This window comes from Taeniopygia guttata, chromosome 15 (assembly GCF_048771995.1).
Source record: "Taeniopygia guttata chromosome 15, bTaeGut7.mat, whole genome shotgun sequence".
Lineage (NCBI taxonomy): Eukaryota > Metazoa > Chordata > Aves > Passeriformes > Estrildidae > Taeniopygia > Taeniopygia guttata.
The window spans coordinates 13,777,562-13,790,727 of record NC_133040.1 but is presented as its reverse complement, the minus strand read 5'-3'; the positions used below and the strand labels follow the sequence as shown (position 1 = coordinate 13,790,727).

Here is a 13,166-nt window from a genome sequence, read left to right as displayed (position 1 = left end):
CTGGGTTGGTTTTGCTAGCAAGAAGAATCAGATGACTTCAGGGATCCTGAAGCCTGGGGTGAAGGTGTGGCAGAGGCTAAACCACTCTAGCCACCAGAGCAGAAGAGGGAAATTGTGAACCCTTGTGCTTGGCTGCAGCTCTCCCACCCTGACCTACCTGATGATCGGAAGGTCCAATATTCGTCATCGTCAAAATGAGTGTCCCCTGCTGTGTGATGGTCACCGGGGAAGAAAGCATGAGCCACTGTCCCACCAGGCCCGTCAAAGGGATAGCCATCATTGTGATCTGCCTTGGAGAAGTCTATCTGGATATCAGCATTGTTTCCGGCCACTTCATGAAAATTCAGTGGAGTGATGTCACTCCAGACCTTCAGGGCATAGTACATCAGGGCTCGGACAGTGTCGTGGCCCAGGTGGGACTCTTTTGGGAAGGTTCGAACTCTGAAACAAAGAGGGCAAAAAAGAGGATGGATCAGTAGCATGAAAGATCTCCAAGAACAACCAGAACTGGCTCTGCAGGTGCCTGGTGCCTCAGAGCCAGAGTGAGGCCTTCAGAGCTTTTTGCAGTTTTGGGCTGACCATGTTTCCTGTATAACCCAACTTTGAAAAATAATTCCTAATATTGTTGATTTAATAAAGGAGATGAAAAGACAAAGATGCAACAAGACACCTTGGCTTCTAAAGGAATATATTTAGATAATCTTTTGTTGAAAATTTTCACAAAAATAGACACGCTTTCCAAGCAAATGTACTGTTGATTGAATACTTATTGATAAAAGCCTGTTTGGATGGATAACTTCTGGCCAGCTGTACCCCAGTAATAACAGATGATACTTTCTTTTTTAAGCTGGACATACCAGCCAAAGTGTTTTCATGGTCTGACAGATTTTTAAAGGCTGAAGCAACAATTATGACTACATCACTTACCCTGCTGCATAACACAGCTGTGACAGCATCACTCGGTACCACACCACTTCCCATCACCAATGGGCAGTGATGACCTAACTACACTTCACTAGGTAATTACAAGTGTCAGAGTGTCACACCACTCAAGCTCTTCCCGAATAGCAATTTGAGTGCTGGGAGACAGCAGGGATGTGAAAAGGGGAGTAGGAGCAACTTGCTTACTGAGGTTGGGAACGCATCCCACACCCTCAAGAGACAGGCAGCAAAAGCAGGCACCATCTTTGGACCAGGGCAAAACTAGTCAGGGTTGAATCTCTGATAGAAAAAAGACTCCTAAGCAGAAATCTCACTAACAGTTCCTCTCAAGCACTTGGGAAGCTCATCCTAGAAACAGTGGGAATGAGTGGGTGAATCAGGAAAAACACATCATAGCCAAATGAGGAAAAAATAATTAATATCTTTGCCTTTGCTCTCCCTTGACTCTTTGGTGAAAGAAAAACCTTATTGTCTAATCTGAATGAGTTACATGCATGTAACACCAGATGATTGTAGGACTTCAAAGAAAACACATTTGTAAAGGAGACAGCACAGAGGTACTGTCATGGGGTGACGTTATGATGCTGGTATCCCCAATTGTGTGTTCTGTTTATGTTTGATATTATGTTCAGGTTTTTTGTTCTCCTGCCCTTTATCACACACAGTCACACCCAAGCCACTGTGTCTCCACACACCTCCCTCCTCTCTATCTCAGCTGCTCGCGAAATTTCCTATGGGGGTCTCAGTTGACTGTGGCAGGTGCACTACAATAACCTAAGGAAGCCTGACACTTGCAGGTGACTGTCTGCCCCCCTTGGGCACCTGTCAGCCCCAGACATGGGGGACAAAGCAGTCTGGGCTTTGGATGGGAGGTCCCCATGGCAGGATGCCACTGATTAAAGGAGGAAAGCAGGAGGATCAGGACCGTTGTGGGGATGGGAGCACAGAACTAGGCGTTGCAGCGCCTTCCTCTTGACTGCCACCCCTCCACGCCTCAGTAAATCCACACCTGGGCTCAGGCAGTGGCACCTCCCCTCAAGGGATGGCTCAGGACGCTCACAGCAATAGTGGGCACTGACTGATTGATGTCACTGCTCCTCTCCCAGTGGGCTCTGCTCTTGCTCCGGCAGCCCATGGCCTGAACATCAGTGTCAAAGACTGTAGCTCTGATGAGATGGCAGAAAAGAGTAGTCCTTAACTACAGACAGATGAAAGCCAGCTCAGTTCAGCATTGAAAGGAAAAAGCTGGACAATTTTAAAAGCTGAGCTTCCATGGCTCCCCCTTCCTCTGGGAGTTCAAAGTGTGCAAAGATGGGGCATGGCCCTGCTGCTGCACTTCCCAGGACTGTGGGGAAACAGCAAGCACTGGGAAGAAATGGAGATAGGCCAGCTATGAACTCCCCTTTTGTGGGGCGTAACCAGTAGCAATAAAGCAAAATCAGCAAGTGAATAACAAGGCTGCAAACATGAGGGGGAAGTGGCTGCGGGCAGCTCCGGCGCTGATGCCGGCAGAGGGCATCCACATCATGCCACTCTCTCAGCAGCTGCCTTGGCACCTGGGGAGAGCGCAGGGAAAATAAAATAATAACAAAAATAATCCTGTGAAAAGAAAATTTATATGCTGTAATATTCTGGAAACGCTACATGGTGATGAGACACAGAAAACCATCTACTTCTGATGCAGTAATGGGATGCTACAAAGCTTTACTGTGAGCTGTGCAGAATGCAGCCTGTATTGTTTTGTTCCTTAGGCCCTCCAGTCCCATGGGTTGGTTGTACTCAAAGGTAAAAAGGTAAATAGGTAAAATACCTATAAAATTTTGTTTGCCCAAAACTGCCTCCTCAATCAGTGCATGTGCCTGTTTTAAGGCCCTCCTTTCATACAGCTCTGCTCACCTGTTTATTTCAGCCTTTCAATTGTTCAGGTTTTTCTTCAACTTTTAAATCTATGTGAGAGTGGCATTTAGTTTTGTTTTCCCCTTTTAAAATATTCAAACAATGTGTAAAATGTAAGCGAGTAAAACTTTTATGTCTCTACTGAAGACTTTCAGGGCAGTTTCCAAAAAAACAGCTTAATCTCAAGTGTTGGATATAAATACTACATTGGAGTTTCTGTAATGCTATACTGTTCTGCTGGCCATTGTAAAATACAGCCCTTTCTTGGACAAAATAAAATATTTTTGAAAGGATCAAAGAATAAAAAGTAGAAATTACTTTGTCAGGAGATGGATTTTTTTATGCCTTATAAATATAATATTGTCTAACATATAACATTGTCCCAGACCTAAGCCCCTTTTTATGGCAATCCTTGCTGCAGCATCAGTTTCCAAGGGAGGTGGGGGATATCCCAGGGCTGCATCCACCAGAACAGCCACACCCCATTTCACCTCCACATTTCTCTCCAGCCTAGACTCGGGGATACTGTGTCAGCACATCCAAAGTCCTGATGGCACCTGCAGTGCAGTTCCCTGACCATGCTACCCAGCCATGGCATGTCATTCAGGTTTGTCAGGAGCTTCTGGGGTCAGGATGTGCACAAGCCATGCCCCTACACTGGCTCTGGCAGCTCCCAGAACACCAGTGCAGGTTTTCTTTTTACCTCCAAAAGATTTTCTCCTTTCTGAAATGTGAAGTTCTTCCTCTTTCCCCATAAAGTCAGGGCTGGGCAACAGGGAGACAGGTTGAGTTTTTATAAAATGGGTCACTTCACAACATGAAGCCATCTACGAACCAAAGTTGTTTCTTATTGAAGCTGAATTATGTTTATCTTTTCTAAAAATAAAGTCTCAAAGGAATCTGCTGGAACATAGACCAAATCTCTGCTAAGTTTCAACATGTGTCAAACAGCAACAGCCAATCTGAGATTCGCTACTGCAGTGGGACAAGGACTCTCCCTAGGGGCTATGCCAGGATCAAAGTAGAACTTGTTATTAATAAGGAAAACTTTTCATAAGATTCACATGTGTTTTCAGGATGGTACAGGCACCTCATGCTGCACACTGTTCTTAGAGGAAAAATCACTGCAGCACACACTTATTTGAGAAAGGAAAAATTAGTCCCAAAAAGCACAAATCTTGGGGGGGACAGGCAGTATATTTCTGAAAGCTGGACCTGAACTTCTGTTTGTCTCAGGTGCAGAGGAATCCTGACACTGAGGGAAAAATACTCGCCTGGGGCAAGGATTAGGAGAAAAAAATGTGACTTTATTACCCAGAAAATGCTCCTACCCTTGGATTCGGGTGGGGCAAGAGAAGAAGCTCCAGGCTTGGCAGCTGACTGAGAAAGCACAGAACTAATGAACTCAAGAAGAAATATGCTCTAACAACCATTGCAACCCAGCAAAAAGCTCCCAGCTAATTCACCAGCCAAATCTGTATCATTTTCAGACACTGCCAAGTGGGTCCAAGAAGTCACTGCTGAGACTGTCAGGAGAAGAGTTAAAATAAATAGCCTATGAGGTCTTGGGAGGCCAGAGGGACATGTTTTAACCATCACCCTAAAACTCATCTCGAAGCCATATTTAACAAAGGTGACTGTGGAATTGTTCTTTAGCTGCAAGATTTCAGCAGGGAAAGATGAATTCCTACCTCCAGGACAAGTTCCTTTTGCTCCACTTGGTGACAGCCTGGGCAAATCGCTTCCTCCTGGACGCTTCAATGGTGAGGTCGGGCAGAGAGCAGCGAGGAGTCTTCATCAGCTCCAGGGTGGCTTCATCTAGGGTTAGAGAAAAAACAAGAAATCATGGGAATGGTGGGTTAAGAAATCCCAGGGGGACAAAGATATAGGAAATTAAGTGCTGAGACTGAACCAGAAGAGCAAAAGTGGATACTGAGGAGTCCACTGGGGCATGGCACCAGCCCCAGCATGTCATGGTGACACCCACTGAGACTCCTATTTTCCACTGCTGCTCCCACCACTGGACAGCAATTCCTGCTGGAAGCCCACCTGTGGCCAGCTTTGACTATGTTTTTAAATATATTTTTTCAAATATTCTGTTTTGTTCTCTCTTGATGAATTTCCAAGTATTTCTATGTCAAGGAAAAACACTCACATACAAATAAACTCCATCTCTGTTCAGCTGGGAGCTTATTTGAAGAATGTCCATGCTCCTTCTTATTAGTTTTTTTTAAATGAATGAAAGCTTGAAGTGCCTATTCTCACCAGCTGAAATGCAGAAAAGTTATTTCATTCACTCATTTCCCTACTGACTTTACCTCTTAAACTCTGTTTTCATGAACAAACCCACAACTATGACCTGCCCAGGGCAGCCATCCCTCCCACCCCCTCAAGACAGTTTCAAACACCCCCTCTGAAAATATAATTTGAATGGCCACTCCTGTTCCAGGGTCTCCTGCAGCTTGTGATGCAGTGGAAATTATTGCATGTACTCAATTAAGACCACAGAAAGGAAGTCCCCATGTTGGGAAGCAGCTGTGGCTTCAGGGGCCCAGCAGAGGGATTGCTGGGGTGTTGGGATGGATAGAGACCCTCCTGCTAATTAGCTGCTACTCCTTAATTGTGTCTCAAGCAGCAGAAGCATGCTGGCCCCATGGCGGGAGGGTTACAGAGGGGAGGAGAACAGAGAGGCATCCTTCTGCAGGCCGGGATAATGCTGGCTTTCTCCTTCCCTCAGTGAAGTCTTTGAGAGGAATGACCCTAACCACGTACTACTTCAGCCTGCCCTTGGACTGCATCCTCCCAGGCAAATGTGCCTGCCACACAGATGCCACTGCCTCCTGGCTCTATGCACTGTGGGCAGGAGGAAACAGAGGTGGGGTGATGCAACACCATCCTTCTCCCTTCCCTGCCTGCGCCTCAGCAGCAAGGAACCCAATATATCTATGCATAAAAACTGCAAGGCTTAACCAGGATTTTTGATCTATTCAATTTGATGCTGCAAGTAAAGCTTTGAACAGGACAACTTTCTCCCTCTTATCCCCTTGTCTTTTTTAATTCTTTTTGTTGGTTTGCTTTTTGTTTGGAACACACCAAGAGCTATTTTAATCACACTGAGCACCCCAAGGGTCTGTGGGTCTGCTGAAATAATTGCTTGCCTCAGGTTGTTGAAAACACAAGGCAACAAAACACCTGAGCCATGTAATTACTCTTACAGCTGCAAACTGGGCCATATGCTCTACCCACGGTGGAGCTTTTTCTGCTGCTGCTCCAGAACACAACACCAAGTCCCTTCTCCCTCACGGACCTGCAAGAAGCCATCCCTGCCTCGCTCTGCACCAAGGAGAGGAGGAGTCATGAGCCACTGACCTAGGACTCCTGTGGCCTTAAGCCCCCCGAACCTCTGCATGGCAGTGATGGCCTTGGTGAGCTCCTCCTGCGTCTGCAGCTGCCCCGTGACTGGGTCCGGAGGAGGCAGATACCCAAATTTTGTCAGCCAGTCCTGTGAAACAAGGCGAAGGGTAAATGAGAAAAAGAAATGAAGGAAATATAGACACAGGGAATGATGCTCTGAAGGTCCTCTCCCTTCAATGCACCCTGATAGTTTGAGGGCGTTAGCTCAATGGTTAGATTTGATGATGTCAAGACTATTTTCCAACTTAAATGATTGTGGGGGTGGCTCGTTTTACCTTGCTTGGCTCATCCCCCTGGGCGCAGCATCTCACAATGGGATGATGTAATTTTATCAGTCATGCAGTGAGACTCAATGTCCCATTAGTGGAAGAGAAAAAGAAACCTGCTCCACCTAGTTTTACCAGGCGGCCTAATTAACAGACGATAACTGCTCTACCTCTAAGAAATAGCAACAGAATACACACCCCCAGCCACATCTTGCATTTGCAACCAATGAAACTTGACCTTCACAACACCAGGAACCCACTTTGTGCCACACAGTCATCCAAGACCTGAGGCAGATGACCTCAGCATTGACACAAAACAGCCCTTCTCTCCAACATTTCCACGCTCCCTGGTTTAATCATCTTCCTGACAGTTGACCTAAAGTATTTACAGCCAGGTGTGGGTCTCCCTACCACCAGAAAGCAGCAGGGACCTGTGGAACCCCTGGACATCCCTCTTTCCCAAAGCCTAGGCAAGCACAGCCATGTGCCAGTGGTCCCCTTGCCACAAGCATCTCATTAAACCCAAACCCACTGTTCAATCGGAATTTGTCTCTCAAAGGACACTATATGAAGATTTTTCTCTTTCTCTTCTCAGGTTAAAATTGATGGGGAAAAAATGCTATACATCTCCTTCTTACAACTGCTTTTTAAAGTGAATTACTTTTCTAAATCCTTTCTTACCTTCCTTCTCTCTCCTTCCCATTCCCTTGGCAGAAGGATGAGCAAGGAATAGTAATACTGCACACAGGGGATGCCATAAACACCTGCTCTCTATTTTCTTTTTCTGTATCAAACATTGATCTGTTGAGCCTCTTGAAGACTGATATTGATCCACTGCAGCCAATAAACCACAAATTGACGGTAGCCAGTTAGTCCTAGAAGCCAGTAGCTACTTATCAGTTCATTCTGAATGTCTTATAGTTTGGCGTCACCTGCAGCAGCCACCCTGAATGCCACAGAACCCCCAGCCTCTCACTCCAAAGTCCAATTAAACAGATTCACGCTTACAGAGCTTTATGACAGATCTCCCCAGGCTTGGTGTGACTCTCCACTGGGGAGCATGGCCTACTGTGCTGGGTTTATCACTAGCATTTCATTTCCCTCCCAACCCTCCTTCACAGTTGCCTTATTTCAGTGGGATGGTGTACACAGGAAACAGCCTATCTGGCCATTTCTTTTTGATTAATGCAACTCCATTAGCCACCACCGTGCTGGGAATGAGTGCATCGTCACAGCCCTTCCCTGCCATCCAGCTGATGGCCAGGCGCAGTACTGTCCCCTCTACTCCCCTGCTGTTATTTGTCCCTTTGCATAGCCAAGCTATTTGTGACAGAAATTAGAGATACAATTCATCTTTGATTCTTTGTGAGAAATTGCCTGTGACATGGAGGTCAGCAGCGGGCCCATCAATTGCTGAGGATGGTGGAGTTTAATTTGGTTTCTTCCCTCGCCATTAAGACTGTCATTTATCCTCTAATGACAGTGGAGACACTGCCACACCAAAGATAGGCACAACTTGGCTGTCTGTGGGGGCTCCTGGGGATGGAGGTGGCAGCAAAAGGCTGGGGAAAGCAACATAAGAGGGATAGCCAACAAAAGTTGCGCGGGTCTTCTTTCCTTCCTAACCCCAGGGGACAGAGAAAGCACAAATATGAACGGACACCCCACAGCAAATCAGGGGCCCTCTACATAAAAGATGGAATGAGTGGTCAGAGATCACAAATCCTTCACCTGATCTACCTTGCAAGCACTGATTTCCCTTCATGTGATTTTTCATCTGGACCATTAAGTTTATGCTGCTTTACTCAGATCCTCCTTAGTTTTATAGACCTCTGTGATCCTGCTCTCATTCAGCTCTCTTCCATGTAGGGGTTTTGACTGGTTTCCTCTCTCTCTTGTAAGCAAAGCTTATTCATAACATTGAATTTTAACATTCCACCTTTGCTGTGGCAGAAAATTTCATGAGGGAGACCAAAGTTGGCTCTTGGCCAAAGATGTGAAAGAACAGCAGAAATTGTCTGGCCAATTATCTGTGTGCCCCATGAACACTTCTCAGATATTTTCTTGTCCTTAATTATGACAAAGGCTACATTTACATACTTCCATAAATAAGAATATGAAAACATTTTCCATTGAGATAACTTCAACACATCCCCTTCTTATTTCCACCTTAATAAAAAAGAACTTTTTTTGCCAACTCTCACTAGCTTAAAATGTTTGAATGAAATAGTGATTTCAGCTGAAAGCTAAAATTCTGTGAACATATTTCTTGCCTGAGCTGGCACTATAAAAACTTTCCCTTAAAAGTGTGTTGTGCTGAATGAATTGACCTACTCCCACGAGAAGTTTCAGGTTCGACAACTATTTCAAAAGTAAAAAAAATGCTTCATCAAAAAATCAGATTAATCCCATGTCTAACCATCTTCCAGCTCTGAGAGGAGCTGGGAACAAGTGAGGCTGCACTACATGACTCATGCTATGCCACATGGTAGGTACCTTGGTCTGAGGCTCACATGATCCCGGCTCAATTTTTGTGGGAATCATCACCAGCAAAGATGGGTCTGGAAGCTATGTCCAGAATGAATCTTCTGGTCCAGCTCCACCAGTGAGCAATACAGAATGAAAGGCACCACACTGGCTCAGGTCCAGGAAAAAAAATAAAAGAAAAAGGAAGAAAAAAAAAAAAAACCAGCACAAAAGAAGAACTGCATGCCTGACAGAAAGGTCCAAAACCACCCACCCATCTGCCCCTCCTCTCTGCCAGCTAAACACAGATGTCAGCAAGAGCCCTGGTGCTGCTCATCACAGAGCAGCAGCAACACATTGCCTACAAACCACAGCTAGGATGTTTTTGGAGAAAACAATGTCCCTTCTGAGGGCTGGAGGGCCTCCTTGCCCCATTCCAGATCGTGGGACTTGCACCATGTCCTCAGCAGTGGGAAAAAGCAACTGCAGCTGTCTCAGGACAGTGGTACTAGGAAAAGGGAAAAAAAATGAAAAAAAAAAGAAATTTTTCCATTTACCCCTGGTTTCACGGTTTCATTTTACCATCCTACCAATGGTGGTATGCAACGAAAGATTTACAAAGTCTTAAACCAACTGCTCCAAACCAGAGTCTGCCTTTGCAAAGGGACCCTGTTAGCAATGCCACAGTGTTGTTCCTTCACGGAGCAGCTCCACATGTGTGTTTAGAGACAGATTACTCACTCAGCTGGCAAAAAATAAACTCTATTTTTTTTCTTATCTGGGTTCCCATCCGTAATGGGGAAAAGCCTGCTTCTTGCCTTAAAAAAATGTTTAACAGAATTCAAAACTACAGATATTTTTCACTTTTATTTTTCCCATTTGGAGAAGCACAAAGTTAAGAAAAATGGTAATGCAGTCCTCCCCTCTGCAAACAAGCTCTGCTTCTATTTTGGACGTTTTTTTTGCTCCTAAAGCCACTTGAATGAAATACCAGGTAGCAGCCAGGGACTGGAGTCTTCCAGGGTCAAGAGATCACCCAGAGCAAAGCATTGGCTCCCACAGTAGTGAGGCCTCTGGTATTACTTATGCAGAGATAATTTTCAGATTAAAATGGCAATTTTATTTCTTTCATCTCTCCACTTCCTTTGTATCAATATCCTTTTGTTATAGAACCTACTTACCTGCTCCATTTTAAAATAGATGTAGATATTGCCCTTCTTTTATGGAAGATTTATGAGCTCTGTAGGTCTGCTTTTACAAATATTAATATTATATAAGATGATGGGCTTATTCAGCTGCCAGAGGCAAAAGAAAGACTCACTCAGTCAGCAAGTTTTCTTCCTGATGATTTCTTTTTAAGGATGGTAGGTTGGCATTTACAAGAAGACAAACCAGTTCAGGATAACAAGGAGAGGATAAACAGGATAAACAGCAAAACAGAAATCAGGATAAGGAAGAAAATTATACTCAAGCTGGCTCCATAATTCTGCCTGCTCTTGAAGTATTAAAATGACCATCTATCTAAATCTTAACCCCAAACAATCAGGATGTTTTTTTCTCTTGGAGAAAAACAGCCTTAATCCTGTAGAGGTCATAACATTCCCTTTGCTCAGGGACGCAGATTGTTATCCTCAGTGTACCCAGCCTGTTGCCAAGCCGAGAAAAGAGCAGAGCTTTTCCACAGTCCCTTGCGCCTTGGCAGATTCATGAATGGACCCCGAGCTTTGCACTCCTGTGTCAGACTGTCTCCATATGCGTCTCATCAAAGCTGAACAAAGAAACTGGGGTAACTGGGGTTAAATTGAGGACACTGCTGGCAGGGGTACAAGCAGCACCCTCCGTGCACTGCATGACAGTGCTCCATGTCATGGCCACCAACATTTCTCCAGGCATCTGTTTGCAGCCAGTGACTAACACACCTCCAGAGACAATCTGGATGTGCAAAATGCACTGAGAAGATCCTAGTATGTCACAATTTTCAAATCTTTGGGGCAGTCCAAGGCTTGAGCAGAAGCAAGTTGTTTTTCATTGAAAAGATCCCTTTTATTAATAGTCTTTGAAAAGCTTTACCAAACTGCATCTTTTCTCATTAATGAAGAGACAAGTTGGGTTTATTCATTTAAAAAGGGTGTTGTTATGGCTGGGAGGTTAAACTGTTACCCTGACCTGAATATGGCCCTTGGCTTTCTGGCAGGGACACCCTGCTCCCTAACCACTGCGCCCCATGCCCCAGGCTGCAGCAGGAGCACAAACCACCCCACGGCTCACCTCCTGCCACCCCACCACTCTTCTCCATGGCTCATCTCCTGCCTTCCATGCTGGACAACCACAGAGAAACAGGCTTTGTTTCAGTGGAGTCGCCCAGGGGAAAGAGGATTTTGAAAGTTCCCTTTCCTGCTGGAAGTCTTCCCGTTATACCCTGCAACCACATGCGCAAGGGAAGAAAATCCAAACACAATATTCAACAAAATTAATGACCCAGATTAGTAAAATAAAGCTACAACTCAAACATCTGGAACTAATTTCCAAATTACACTTTGTTTTATCTCTGCAGTTACCATTAAGTAGGGTGGAAGCTTTTAAAATAATAATAATAATAAAAAATCCCCAACACAAGATAGATTAAAGGAAATTGCTTTGAGCTGTTTGAGGTTTTAGTCAAAGCTATCGAAGGTTTACAGTATTACAATTTTTACAGTCATTTTCCTGAGATCAAAAGACCCCAGGAACAACACCCGTTGATTAGAGCAACACATATGGTGCTGCAATACTCAGAGGAGCACATTCCTGCAATGGAACGGCCTCTGGGCTCCACATAGTCAGCACTTCCTTTCCAAAGGTTGCCACACACCTCTCTAATGAGCTATCGCTTGCACGCACACAATCAGCTGATTAATTCGTTAGGAGAAAAAATCTGCAGTTTGGATTACAACCAGGATTTTGGCTGATGCCACTGCTGAACTGCGGGACCAGTTTCATTAGCTGCCATCAGAGGAGTTGCTTGAATCCAAACAGCTCTCTTTAATTTGAGTAACCATTGTGCACGGAATCCAGGGTGGAAGTTAATGCAGCTGCTAATGACTTCATCTCCCTAACCCTTGCTTTAAATGTTCCATTAGTGGAACAGCCAGCAACTGGATGTTATTGTGGCTGCCTGTGGGTTCTGTCAGACGCGGTCAGGTCTAGAACGTAATTTAAGGCTCATTAGAACAGCTCTGCTCATGTTACCATTCTCCTGGGTGTCAGGGGGAGGATGTCCTTCGCCTGGCAAGGTGGGCACAGAAGAGGGCTGTGGTGACTTGGAGACAAGCTTCATCTACCATGCAAGAGCTGTTACACAAGGTGTAAGCATCTCTTTGGTTGGATGGATACCCAGAGCCTTCCCAGAATCACAGACTTAATCAAGAGATGTTGCAGAAACAGAAGGAAATTCTCTGAAGACCACAGAAACAGCCTTTTTAACCCCTTTGAACTGAAGATCAAAGAACCTATTCCCACCCACAGAAGGGGGGCAGAGCAGTGCAGCACACCACAGTATTTACTACCGATGGCTCAGATTTCTTTTCACAGTACCAAAGAGTGACAAAACATATAAACAAGATACAGTTTATTCTGCATTTTCAACATAAATGTGTATTCTTCTTGGTGGAGATTTAATACACCAAGGCTTTAGGGAGTCCTTCAATCACTGGATGTTTTCCAGCACATCCTAAAAATTTCCACTTGAAGTCAATGAACAATAAAAAAAACCAACCAACCAACCAACCAACCAAAAAAAAACAACCCTAAAAAAAACCCCACCAAAACAAAACCAAAAACCTGTGCGTAAATGAAATCCCACATGAACATCAAAAAGCAGTTTCAACAGTAATAGTTTTCTGTTTCTACATCAGTCCTAGTTCTGCACTATGCTGCCTGTCGTGGTCAACATGTCAACACTGAGTTATCAAGGAAGGAAAAGAAGAAATGCCTGGTGTATAATGGTCTCTTGAACTGTGATGGGAAGTTATGTAAGTGACCAAATTAGCATCCTTTTATCTTGCTACAAAAATAGCTCTAAACCACATAACTCATGGTTGGGTTTATGAAAAATAGCCCTGCTACACTGAACAGGTGCAGTTGGAGGCTGCCTGTGGCAGGTAGCACAGGAGGCTTTCACCTGGCAGCACCATGTCTCGGTGA

General features: G+C 44.8%; 1 protein-coding gene across 1 annotated transcript in view; it reads right to left on the bottom strand.

Moving 5' to 3' along the window:
* MMP17 (matrix metallopeptidase 17) overlaps positions 1-13,166 on the bottom strand; it is a 47,962-nt gene that overhangs the window by 11,375 nt on the left and 23,421 nt on the right. The window contains exons 2-4 of the mRNA XM_072936251.1: positions 6,208-6,340; positions 4,530-4,656; positions 158-441 (exon numbers count right to left, since the gene is read on the bottom strand). Of these exons, the coding sequence (XP_072792352.1) occupies positions 158-441; positions 4,530-4,656; positions 6,208-6,340 (544 nt within the window). The remainder of the gene's footprint in view (positions 1-157; positions 442-4,529; positions 4,657-6,207; positions 6,341-13,166) is intronic.